General features: G+C 43.4%; 2 protein-coding genes across 3 annotated transcripts in view; one reads left to right on the top strand and one right to left on the bottom strand.

Moving 5' to 3' along the window:
* Window positions 1-8,074, bottom strand: part of IFT80 (intraflagellar transport 80) — a 104,819-nt gene extending 96,745 nt beyond the window's left edge. Inside the window, exons 1-3 of one of the 2 annotated variants that reach the window (XM_083177850.1) lie at window positions 7,714-8,074; window positions 3,949-4,048; window positions 2,050-2,273 (exon numbers count right to left, since the gene is read on the bottom strand). In XM_083177850.1, the coding sequence (XP_083033976.1) occupies window positions 2,050-2,273; window positions 3,949-3,983 (259 nt within the window). In that variant the 5' untranslated portion in view covers window positions 3,984-4,048; window positions 7,714-8,074. The remainder of the gene's footprint in view (window positions 1-2,049; window positions 2,274-3,948; window positions 4,049-7,713) is intronic. The other variant, XM_083177849.1, reaches the window with a different exon arrangement.
* Window positions 8,075-8,319: 245 nt separating this feature from the next.
* The window catches only part of SMC4 (structural maintenance of chromosomes 4), a 51,566-nt gene continuing 46,767 nt past the window's right edge, over window positions 8,320-13,118 (top strand). The window contains exons 1-5 of the mRNA XM_083177848.1: window positions 8,320-8,685; window positions 9,990-10,125; window positions 10,612-10,790; window positions 11,062-11,253; window positions 12,444-12,620. Coding sequence (XP_083033974.1) covers window positions 9,996-10,125; window positions 10,612-10,790; window positions 11,062-11,253; window positions 12,444-12,620 — 678 coding nt within the window. The 5' untranslated portion in view covers window positions 8,320-8,685; window positions 9,990-9,995. The remainder of the gene's footprint in view (window positions 8,686-9,989; window positions 10,126-10,611; window positions 10,791-11,061; window positions 11,254-12,443; window positions 12,621-13,118) is intronic.

Raw genomic sequence — 13,118 nt, 5'->3', positions numbered from 1 at the left:
GAAAACTATAATAAACCATGATTAAATTAAATGAATAGCCCCTGAATTATGCTGCAATGTGTAATGTTTATAAGGAAAGCTAATACTGTTTGTCTTGATCGTTTCTGGCTGGGGGTATATGCATGTGAACTGTAATAAACGGAATGTGTGCGTCATCATGACTGTGTGGGGTAACTACGGTTAAGGAGTGACTATTCGGATAACCTTGACTGGAAATGACGTCACAGTCCGGGAATAAATCTGATCTGTGAGTCACATATGTTTTTCATACCCACCAAATCTGATAGCAGTTAAACATAACCAATATATTAGGGTGGCAGTTACATTTCTGTACAACATAAAACATCAATATTGTTAATGTAGCACCTCTTTTACACACTCTGAGTGGTTGGTTACTTTTGCCTAGGCAGCAAACAAGCTCTGTTATTATCACCAATTGTGTGATAGTACCGATAGTACCGTCTGTAACCCCCGAGACAACCTTCACCAGACTACAGGAGGGACTGGAGCAAGAGAAATCACAAAGGGAAACACAGCTGCTGAGCAGGACTATGCAGTGTGCATAGAAATAAGGATTGCTTTTCACAGAAGGCCTGATTCTAAAGCCCCATAAACATTAGGCTATGGCTTCGGTGGGGCCCTGGCATCGGCAGGGCCCCACCTGCTGGCAGAGGGACCGATGAGGGGGAGGGAGGCGTGACGTGCAGCATGGCCATGGTTAACGGAATGTGCAAGGGCTGAGACACCCACTTTAGCATGTATAGAGCCAATCATCCCACTTTATGTGCAGAAGCTCCATCAGAGTATGGCAGCCAATGTGAGCAATTATGGGGGAATTCAACTATTTACCACATGTATGAGTGTTCCAGATACTTGCCCTATCCAATTTAAAGGAAGTGGTCATGGGATTTCAACACTGAAAACCCTGCCTGTCTGGTGATTTCAGCGGCTTCTAGCGTTCTCCTCTCCATCTTGCCGCTGGGGAGGGGGCTGCTGGGAGGCTTTCATGAAAAAGTCCAAGAGCAAGTCCTGATCATTTTCTTATTGGTACTCTGTGCAAATGGAATCGGGACGCATGCACTGTGCGACTTATGGCTCTCATACATCTGCGAGTACAATCCGATATGCCGACAACGCCATTCTGCCACTCCCAATGCACTGATCAGAGAGGTCAGGGGATTGGGGAAATTAAGCATGTTAAAAATACTTAATGCCCCAATCCCCACAGGCTATCAAGTTTTTAGACATGTTTAATATCTCAGTCCCCAGAAGCAACTGTGAGTGTGTTTGTGGTGCGGGGGGGGGGGGGGGGTTTGCTCCAGTGCATTGCAGGTGCATGGGGGGGGGGGGGGGGCAGCAGAATATGAGCATGTATAATGAAGTGCATGCAACATGGCGTCAAACTCAGAGTGAGGATTTGTGATTTCCAGATGCTTTACTGCACCTTGGTGGTAAAGAGAAGCCGAAAAATTCCCTTTTTAAAAAGGACCTTTCTTTCTCCAAAGTATTTACAAATGACTGTAAAATGTTAACAATGCCCCGCTAACAGCACTGCATGAATAAGTATGTTTTCAATCAAAAGGCAAGTGGTATTTTACTGAAGAGTTATCCCCCACGTGGATGGCAGGCCAAGATCACACATGCAAAGAGGTATAGTGGGGATGCTGAGAGCATGTTGTCATATTGGGGGTTAGTTTGATTCACTCTTTCTGACAAATTCCTTCTTAGATAGACAAAACCATGTGCACTGCAGGTGGGGCAGATGTAACTTGTGCAGAGAGAATTAGATTTTGGAGGGGTTTTACTTCAAGTGAGATCTATATTGCAGTGTAAAAATAAAGCAGCCAGTATTTACCCTGCACAGAAACAAACCAACTCACCCAAATCTATTAATAATTTCCCCCTGCAGTGCACATGGTTTTGTCCATCTAAGAAGGAATTTGTCAGAAAGAGTGAACTAGAATAAGACCCATTGTGCTGTAAACACCACCTCCAGTACTGACAGAACCTTCAGAAGGTGGCCACATACAGTACATGGGGAATACTCACCATCAGAACTTGTGAGAGCAAACATATCAGACTGCCCTTGCTTTTTGTTGCCACCATTTTTCGGGTACCAATGAATGTCAATAGGATATGTATCATCTGGGAGTTTTACGATCAATGTTGTCTCGCCATTTAATAAGTTCCATTTCATAACCTGGTGGTCATCACTGCAGGAATACAGCTCATCAGCAGAGGTCCAGCCCACACAGCTAACCAGCTCCTTATGTACAGGGGGATTAAGGAGTTTAACATATGGAGTTTGAGTGGGAAGGGAGAAAAATAAAAAAACACATAATGAAGGCATATGCATTTTTACACTGTGCTAATTTTTATGTTTGTTACAGTAGCAAGCAACAAAATATAAATTTTTAACTAAAACACATATATTACATTGTATCTGCATTTTGAATTTAGAGAATCTAAAGAATTAAGAAAATATACCACTTTATTAGCTATGCCTTTCAAGCAGGGCAGATGACAGTTTGCATCATCCCAAGGACTGTGAGTGGGCGTGACCAAATAAGGAGCCATTTCCCCCTCACAATTTCAATATGAATTGCTGCACTATATAAGGAACTGTAAATAATGAGAATATATAAATATATGCTGTATATAGTTGTTCTGTGAGCGGTCTGACTTACTTTCAACGGCTGCTCCTGTGCCTTCCGCAGTGAATCCAATGGAGGTGGCAGTGGCACTCTGGAGGCTGGTTTCAATGGTGCAAAAATGTATATAAAAAGTAACTGGCATCTCATACAGTCCAATCAGGGACAATTGTACCCCGTTTTCTCACCTTAAAACGTCGGACTGTATGAAATGACGGTTACTTGTTAAATAAACCTTTTGCACCTTTGAAGGAAAAGGGAGCACTCCATAGTGCAGTAGAATGTTTTCATTATAAAAAAAAACATTGCCAATTACATATAATTAGGCCCACCAACAGGGGGGGTCTGGAGTCCTGGGCAATGACAGAGAAGGGGGCCCCGACCTGGTCCTACAACTATAAACATTAAGTAGCTCCTTACCAGCTACAGTATCTATCTCTGCCCCTGCTATCTGTCCCCGTGGTGTGTCCATCGGCTCTGCTGCAGCCAGACTCTGCTTTGGTCCCGGACAGCAGGGGCTGTTTTTTTCTGGCAGCCAGACACTTAATAAAAAAAAAAAACTACATATCCCAGCAGCCCCTGCTGTCCGGGTGTGGTGGGAGAGTAAAATAGTGTGCCGAGCATAGCGAGGCACTGTGCCCGAAGCATGGTGAGTGGAGCGAGCCATACGAGGGGATGCAGGTGCACTTATTTAGTGTCCATGTCCACTTTGTCGACATTCCGGATAAAAAAAAAGTGAAAATTGACATGTCGACAGTTTGACCATCTACCTTGCTCATGTCGACCCAATGAACCGGTAGACCTAACTATATGTCGACATTGATGCATGTCGACCCTATGATCCATACCCGTACCATCAAAGTGGTAAGTTTATAAGTACACCCCATGACAGGGGTCTAGCATCCACCAAAAAACATATTGGGGTATCCGGCATACACAGGACATGCTGGCGCCGTGAAACTACACAAGTACCGGGTTTTCTTTTCTATATCTTGACAAAGGTCCATATGGGGACCGAAACGTTGATGAGCTGAATTATGCCTGTATGGGACATAAAATTCTGTATCATCATAGGTATTTTAAATATGTTGGTTTAACATTACTAAAATAATACCACTGGCGGTATGTAATACCGTCCGAGTTCACCAGTGCTGCAGGACCATTCACCCCGTGCAAAGTCGGGATTGGATTACATCCCGCTACACAGTGGATCACAATTTTCTTCATCTGCATTAAACATTTCCTAATAATGGTAAACAACATATTGTATTCTTCAGTGCTCATACAAAGGATATGTTTTGGTTCTTTTAATAATGATGTCTTCAGTCTCATTTTGCTCTGTGTATAATGGAAGTAAATAAATCCAGACTTTCCAGAAAATTAAAATATAGCTCAACCTGGGAAAGACAAAAAGAGGACTTAAACATGTTATTGTTAATTATAAGTCATTGCAATAAAGACTGGTGCAGGTGATTTTTTTTTAACTTAATTACCCCTGAAAATCATGTGGAAATGAAAGTTTTAAGCCACTGCCTATTAAACAATGCATTTACATAGGTGATATCAGCAATATCTTCTCTTTCATGCTAGGCAAACAATGACTGATATATTCGCCTTCAATAAACGGCCGATATCACTGGTACTTTGGCCAAAATGTCTGTGAACAACATCATTCATAGACATTGAAAAGAAATTTTATATGTCCCAACACTACTGCCCCTCCACACAATAACACAACGAAAATAGGGAATACATCCCTTATAATAGACCTTGTTGGAGTAACTTTTACAGGTGGATCACTCCTTAGTTACTCCAACAAGATCTATTATAAGGGATGTATTCTCTATTTTCTTTATGTGTTATTGTGTGGAGGCGCAGGAGTGTTGGAACATATTCAACTTCAAAAGGGTGTTGGGGAGCACCGTAAGTTATATTCTTGACACAGCTGACTCCACCTGGTGCGCAGTGCTGGTGATCTCATTCTTTCATTGTTGTCATTCATAGCCATATCACATTGTTTATGTAGCAAAGGCGATGGTCCATATACTGTATCTAAATATATATCAACTAGAAGCCTGCCTGTCAAAGTATGATATTTATGAACCATTCAGGATTCAGGAAAAGGCATAGCATTGAAAAGCCCTGGTACAGTATGTGTGGTGATGATCTTCTAATGGCAAGAGACAAAGGTGACTGGTCAATCGTAATCCTTCTGGAACTCTCTGTAACATGTGACATAGTGAAACATGGGATTCTAATTAAGCGTCTGAAGATATTCTGTGGACTACATGATATGATTCTTAATTCTTACTATTTCCTATAGTTTTTGCATGAAATACTCAAGTTTCTGGTTTATCACAGCTATGCAGATGATACTATACATGTCCTTTGCTTTAGGTATTGAGGATCTCAAAACAACCCTAAATGGCTGTCTAGCTGAGCTCCAGGAGTGGATTAGTGCCACTTGGCTACAACGTAACTCTGATAAAACAGAGGTCCTTATAATAGGTGACAGGACAGAATAGGTGACAGGACAAGTCTATATAGGACTAAATACTACCAACAGGACTTACACTTGAAAGTTCAGAAATACAAAGCACTGCACATGTGCAGAATCTTGGTATTGTCCTGGATAGTTACTTGATGATTAAACATCAGGTATCACCCACAACATACGATTGTTTCACGAGCGTCTCACAATCATGGTTGTTCTGGTGTGTACTCTACATAAGCTGGCATTTTCAAGATTGGTTTACTGGCTTTCAAAGCTCTTCTTGACCAGGTACCAAGCTATTTTGATGCAGCTTCTTATTCCATTCTGCCCCACTTGATTAATGCAATCTGTAGATGATGGACTATTAACTGTACAGGTTGAGTATCTCTTCTCTAAAATGCTCGGGACCAGAAGCATTTTGGATAACGGATAATTCCGTATTTTAAAATATTTTTATATTTCAATGAGGAATTTTGCATTCATGTTGTATAAGCACATCAAACACATGAAATACAAAAAATATATTTTATTTGTGCATGAAAAAAGGTTTTAAAACATGAAACAAAGTTTGTGTAAAATCTCAGGCAGTGGATTTGAATGCCAAGCAAATCATTTTCTTGCACATCTTTAGTGCCATTTACATATCATGTCCCCAGTAGTGCCAGATACATATCATGTCCCCAGTAGTGCCAGATACATATCATGTCCCCAGTAGTGCCAGATACATATCATGTCCCCAGTAGTGCCAGTTACATATCATGTCCCCAGTAGTGCCAATTACATATCATGTCCCCAGTAGTGCCATTTACATATCATGTCCCCAGTAGTGCCAGATACATATCATGTCCCCAGTAGTGCCAGATACATATCATGTCCCCAGTAGTGCCAGATACATATCATGTCCCCAGTAGTGCCAGTTACATATCATGTCCCCAGTAGTTACAGTTACAGATGTCCCTAGTAGGTTATTAGCGGAAAAAAACCATACAAAAAGTACATTTTGGAAACAATGAGTTTTGGAATAATTTGGATAAGGGATACTAAACCCGTACCTAGAATCTCCCGGGATCCATCTGGGGGTAGTGCTTTCAGCTTTGTAGCACCGACTCTGTGGAACTACCTTCCCCACACAGTATGAGAGGCCCCCACTGAAGAATCCTTTAAAAATAGATTCAAGACTTTCCTTGTTACTCTAGCATTTCACTAATATCCACAGTTAAGCTTGTTTTATATTTTTTTTTGTAAAGGCAAATGTAAAGCACTTTGAGTTCTATTAAGAGAAAAGTGCCATTTAAATAACTATTATTATTATATGCTGGCGCATCGTGCTATGTGTATGGGCAATCCTGTGGAATAAGCCTGCAGTGATGGATAATTGGGCAGGTTCATGTAAATGCAGTGTACATTTAGAAACTTCTGCCTGAGCCATCTGCAGATAGATCTTCAAATGTGTGACCGGTAATGGTATAAGTTACCGACGGTCGTTTCTCCAACATCGCTATCCCGCCTGACAGGGGGGCGAGCGCATTCAAGGCCCTTGCGGGCTTGCTGCACTCACCACCTATTCTATTCTCCCTCTTAAGGGGTTGTGAACCCCCACGAGGAAAAATAACCCATGTAAGTTGGTATTCCGACCGTCGAAGAGTCAATCGGCACCCGTGTGTCCAGCTATACCCAGATGCAGTAAAAGTAACTTATATATGCGTGCACACTGGGAAGAAAATGGACGGGCAGCTGACATCCGGTGATGTCAGCTGTCTGCCCCCCACACCCACTTCATGGCCTAATTAGCCATAAAAAGCTAGGCATTCCCACATGCAAATTGGGCCCACCACCCCACGCCCCTCCCGCCCCCTGTCCTGGGTGCATGCACCCGGCAGTTTGTTTGTTGGAAGTGGGTGCACGCTCCCTGTGTATGCACATGTGCAGAAATGTGTATGCGCAGAACAAAAACATCGGTCCCCGTGCGACCGCAGCCCTGCTGCGAACGGACCAGAATAAGGTCCAATGGGGCAGATGTATTAAGCCTTAACAAGAGATAAATGCAAGGGTGATAAGGAGAGATAAACGTCCAGCCAATCAGCTCATTACTGACTTTTTTCAGACACAGCCTGTAACATGGCAGTTAGCAGGTGATTGGCTGGACATTTATCTCTCCTTATAACCCTTGAATTTATATCTTGTTAAGGCTTAATACATCTGCCCAAATGTCTTGTAATGGATTGCAGCTTTAAAGAATAATCCAATTTAGTCCGCTATGACAGACTCGGACTGTATCACATCCTGCTGAATATTCATGCGAATGATATCATTCACAGACACATCACTTGTATACAAAGTACAGTATATGGTTGTGTGCCCACAGTGTACTTAGCATTGCATACAGATGATACTATGGTAGCATTCCCTGATGCAGCTTCTTATTGGAGAAGAGCTGCGATCAGCTATAATAATCTCCAGGGCCAGTGATAAAAAAGAAAGTCTAAAGAAAGTCTCGTGATGTATGCACTAGATGTAACCCCTGATGGAAGTATACAGACACAACCCAGACCATTCGCAGATCCTTACCTGCAGCGCTTTCTCTCTCTCTCTCAGGCCTCCGCTACCTATGGCAACCTCAGGCCTCCGCTCCCTATAGCTTCCTCAGCAGCGCTGCTCACGGCATTCCGTTGCTATGGTATCTTAACGCGAGAGTTGCAATGTTAGTACAGCCCCTCTCACAATAATACCGGCTCCTGGCACACGGAACCCATCTCTCGCACCTACTATAGAAGCACAAACCACGACATGTGGTACTATGCAGCGTATGTGAACACACGTATTCTGCCTGACGGTTACATAGAGGTCACGTGAATCTGTGTTGTCAACATCTCCGTCAGATGGTTGTTTGTAAATCTAATGCCGCGGGCTCAGCGCCCTGCCAGGTTGCAGCATGGCAGCCGCCGAAGCATCCGCGACCGTCACGTGATCGCCTATGAACAAATCAAAAGCGACCTACGGTACATATGAGGGAAGAAAAGCCATGGCCGACCCACTCTAAACTAAAACTGCAGACACACCCACCACACACACGCCCCTTTCCGTTGCCCCGCAACCTAGCCCCGCCTCTTCAAACCGCCTAGTAGTCCAATAACCGTCACTTTTTTGTATATGTCTTTGTCGTTATTAAACCCGTTATTATCGCGGCCGGTGTGTGGCACACACTCAGGGCGGAGTCTGACCTCCCCCCCGGAGTGGCGGCGGCGCTGACTGTGCTGTTCCCCTGCTGTCGGGAAGATGGCACCCTGCCTGCCCCATTTTTTTTTTTCAAATCTGAGAAGCCTCCCAGAAGGCAGTGCGCGTTTGTAACGAACTTCGGTTCGAGTTTGGATTTTGGGCGCCATTTTCGAGTGGAGCAGCTGAGGCGCTGGCAGGCACAGACTGAGCACCCCGCGTCCTGTGTGCTGGACGCGCCGCCAGACAGCCGGGACACCGGGAAAAATCACCAAAAAAATCCCCTAGACTGTCGGTGCCGGGACGAGGCGCGGGAGCGCTGTGCAGGTGATTCACCTTATTGGTTTTAGCGGGATTGGCGGAGACGGGCCGGCGGTGTGACAGGCTGTGCTGGGCGGAGGGCAAGCAGCTGTCACCCCGGCTCCCCCTGTATGGAGGTCATCCCTCACTCCGGAGCACACTTTCCTACCTGACCCTCTCCATGCGGGAGAAAATGCTCTGCTCCTGTGCTTCCCTGGTAATGTATGATTGCCAGCACCTGTGGGGAGCTAGGTAATGTATAAGAAAGGTGTCTCACCACAGGTGCTGGCAATCCTACATTACCGGGGAAGTCCAGGAGCAGAGCATTTTCTCCCGCATGGAGAGGGTCCGGTAGGAAAGTATGCCCCGGACACGGGTGACAGCACGCCAGCCCGGTCTGCCGGCACTTTTCATTGCCCGGGACTACATACAGCCCGAGGCACCTCACCTACGGATTTCCCGGATCATCCTGAGCAGCTGACAACTTTTAATGTATTGTGTGATCGGTGCTGTACTGTGTGTGACAAGTACAGTCCTTCAGCCACCATGTCCTACTGTGATTGGTGCTGTACTGTGTATGGCAGGGACAATTCCACAACCAACATCCCCAACTGTACCTATGCATGGCAGACATTTCTCCAGGGGACTAAGTAAAAATCCTAGCATCTCGTACTGTACTCTGTGATCGGTGCTGTACTGTGTATATGGTAGGGATGCTGTACTGCGTATGACAGGCACAGTTTCACATTCAGCATCCCCTACTGTGCTGTGTGATCGGTACTGTGTATAAAAGGGACTGTTTCGCATCCCCTACTGTACTATGTGATCGGTGCTGTACTATGTATGACAGACCGTTTTACATTCAGCATCCCCTGCTGTACTGTGTGATCGGTGCTGTACCATGTATAGCAGAGAGTTCACCAGCCAGTATTTCGTACTTTGTATTCGGTTTTGTGGTTTACTGTGCATGTCAGGGACAACCATCCAGAATCTCTTACTGTACTGTGTGATCGGTGCTGTACTGTGTTGATCGGGACCGGTCACCAGCTGTGGCAGCAAAAAAAAAAAATCCACAGCTGGTATATCGTTCTTGATGGGAGAAGTGCTGTGTGTCAGGGACCGTTATCCAGCCAGCATCCCCTACTGTACCGTGTGATCGGTGCTGTACTGTATTGGCTGAGACTGTTCCCTGTGCAGTACGATGTGATCGGTGCAGGGCTGCTCAGTACCAGGACGCAGTTACCCCTCCATATAACTTGCTGTCATTGCGGGGGGAGGTGACACCCCGGTGCGGGAGTGCGTGTTATGTGACTTGTCTCTCGCTTCCTCAGATCACCATGCCACCCAAAAAGACAAAAACCTCCACAGCTGTGGCCCGGGCGCCCGCGGAGCAGCCCCTGAATGAGAGCGACTCGGCCCTGCCTGCTCCCGTGGAAGCCCCAGCGGATGGGGAGCCAGCGGCACAAGGTATGACTGCTGGGGAGGGGGGGGGTGGAGGCGGGGAGGGCATGCTGTTGATCAACCCCCACCCCCCTATGCCCTCCGCGATGCTGCCAGTTACGGGGTTCTGGAGTGGGAAGGTGACAGGCGGTTAACCCCTTGTCTGTCATGTACGTAGCGGTGCCTCCGCTGGCCGAGTGCGTACTCGTCTCCATTCTCTTGTGCTGGCTGAGTGCGTACTCCTCTCCCCTCTCCTGTGTGCCTTAGTGATGCAGCCGCCTGGCCACGCATTGGTCCCGTAGTGGCAGTCGAGCCGAACGCATCCCATAGAGAAAGGGTGTAAGATCCCAATAGGTGGGGTGGGGGCTTCGAGGGGGAGGAAGGGCGTTTTTCTGGGTCCCAGAGTAGCTTGTCACTAGGATGGGCACAACCTGTCATTCCGGCTATTCTTTAGCGTCTCCTTGCTCTGTGCAGTTTGCACAATTGCTGCATTTATTATGTTGTTCCTTACAGAGACTTCTAATGAGGTGGCTGACAATCGAAGTTTAGAGGAAATTTTAAGTAGCATCCCTCCTCCCCCACCTCCAGCAATGACCAATGAAGCTGGAGCTCCTCGTCTCATGATAACCCATATTGTGAACCAGAACTTCAAATCGTATGCTGGTGAACGCATCTTGGGGCCTTTCCATAAGGTGATATCTCTGTCAGTTTGTCTCTCCCTCTGCCATTACCCATCCTACACAAAATACAACTTCTGTGTAATAGCAGTACATGTGTAGATGCTTTAGCTATTTTTTTTTTTGTGATATTAAATGTGTGTGCAGTTGTGTTCTAATATGCTGTGCTGGACACTCCTCATTTTTTAGCAGATGGTTAATGTATTACGTACCTAGTGCCTTCCTGTATAATGTAATCAAGATATTACTCTTATTACACTGTGATCTTTCTTTATCGTTTGTTTAGCGCTTTTCATGTATTATTGGGCCCAATGGAAGTGGAAAATCCAATGTAATTGATTCAATGCTCTTTGTGTTTGGATATCGAGCTCAAAAAATAAGATCCAAAAAACTGTCTGTGCTGATCCATAATTCTGATGAGCACAAAGACGTTCAGAGCTGCACTGTGGAAGTTCATTTTCAGAAGATCATTGACAAGGTGAGACTGGGTTTGGCCTATTGTCATTCCACATCGTAGTGCAAAATAGTTTCTGGTGGGTTTTTTCTTTTCTTATTGCACATTTATTATAATTTTTTTTAAATAATCATTTGCTGTTGCCTACTGTGTGTGTCATTTCAGAATTAAAAGTAGAAATTGTGTTTTTTAATATCCATTTTGAGTCTGATGAGACTATTTTTGTCTGATTGGGTATATAGACTGTTTTTTATTTATTTATTTATTTTATTCCCTCCTGCTCATACTTTTTACTATGCTTGGTTTGGTGTACTTTCAAATAAAATTTATGTAGTGCTCTAGGCCCTTGTGCACTCCTCCCATCTCTTGTTTTGTTTGTTTCCTGTTTGCATGCTGATTGTCTCCCTTTTGTTGTCTAGTGTCTCTATAACCAGAGCAAGTATATTAGCTGTATATGTTTTTCTTTACAAAACAAATCTCGCTGTAGCTTTTTTGTTTTGGTAACTTAAAAGTATTAAGATTCAAGGTCAGGAAGAAAAATAATCCAAACCATTAAACTGTGTTATTTATTTATTTATTTATTTATTTATATATATATATATATATATATATATATATATATATATATATATATATATATATATATATATATATATATATATATATATATATATATATCCAATAATCTGAAGAGCGCTCGGTCATTAATTTATAGCGAGTGGTCAATCTTATAGATATTGCTTCGTGTAGCGCAGCCTTTCCTCCACGATAGAGGCTATCTCCAACCTCAGAGATTAGGGTACATGCGAAAAAAGGAATGGGAGGAGGCGCGCAAGTGAGTATAAAATATAACAATTTTTACTAGATCATAAAAGCTCACGTACACATAGGTTCAAATAAAACATGTGTACCGATGTACCGAAATTCTTTGGACGCTGGTGACGAATATGCTGTTTTATTTGAACCTGTGTGTACGTGAGCTTTTATGATCTAGTAAAAATTGTTATATTTTATACTCACTTGCGCGCCTCCTCCCATTCCTTTTTTCGCATATATATATATATATATATGTATTTTAAAGAATATCACTTTATCATTTCCGGACACTTGTTTATTAAATATAACATTTGAAAACTTGTACTTTTTGTTATTTGTATTAAATCAATGACCTTTTGTAACCCTAGTAAGGCTGAATATTACTCTTAACTTCACAGGAAGGTGATGATTTTGAAGTAATCCCTGACAGCAAATTCTATGTATCCAGAACTGCTTATAAAGATAATTCGTCTGTGTATCACATTAGTGGTAAGAAAAAGTCATTTAAGGATGTTGGTGTATTGCTCAGAAGCCATGGCATTGATTTGGATCACAACAGGTTTCTTATTTTGCAGGTAAGATCATTACATTATTATTATTATTATTATTATTATCATCATCATCCTATATTTGATAGGCTGGTTTCAAAGCGATTTCATTTTTCTTGGCAACTTACTGTTATATGTGATACGTTTTAAATTACTTTTGGTGTGTGTGCGTGAGAAATCCTTAAAAAGCTGTAGCAGCACATCATGATTTGCATGCTATGTTTAAGATACTAATCATTTTTTGCTGCTTTCGTTTTTTATGGAAGATGACCAGTTCTTTTGTTTTTGGTGAAGTGACGACCGAGGGAGACAATGCAGCTATCTGTTCTGCTTTAGCAGCACGTAAATATTGGGTGGTAAAATCGAGGACCCCAATATTATTGTGCTGCTTTAGTGTGGCAAGAATTCTGCACAAACTCTGAAAGTTTACTTGCTTCAGCCACATAGCCTGACTTCAGTACAATCCTTTTTATTGTATTATCTTCTCTTGTGTAGCTAAAGTATGCTGGGTTTACTGGACATATG

This window comes from Crinia signifera, chromosome 3, assembly GCF_055691185.1.
Source record: "Crinia signifera chromosome 3, ASM5569118v1, whole genome shotgun sequence".
NCBI classification, from domain to species: domain Eukaryota; kingdom Metazoa; phylum Chordata; class Amphibia; order Anura; family Myobatrachidae; genus Crinia; species Crinia signifera.
The sequence above is the reverse complement of the archived record's forward strand: the minus strand, read 5'-3'. Positions and strand labels throughout refer to the sequence as shown.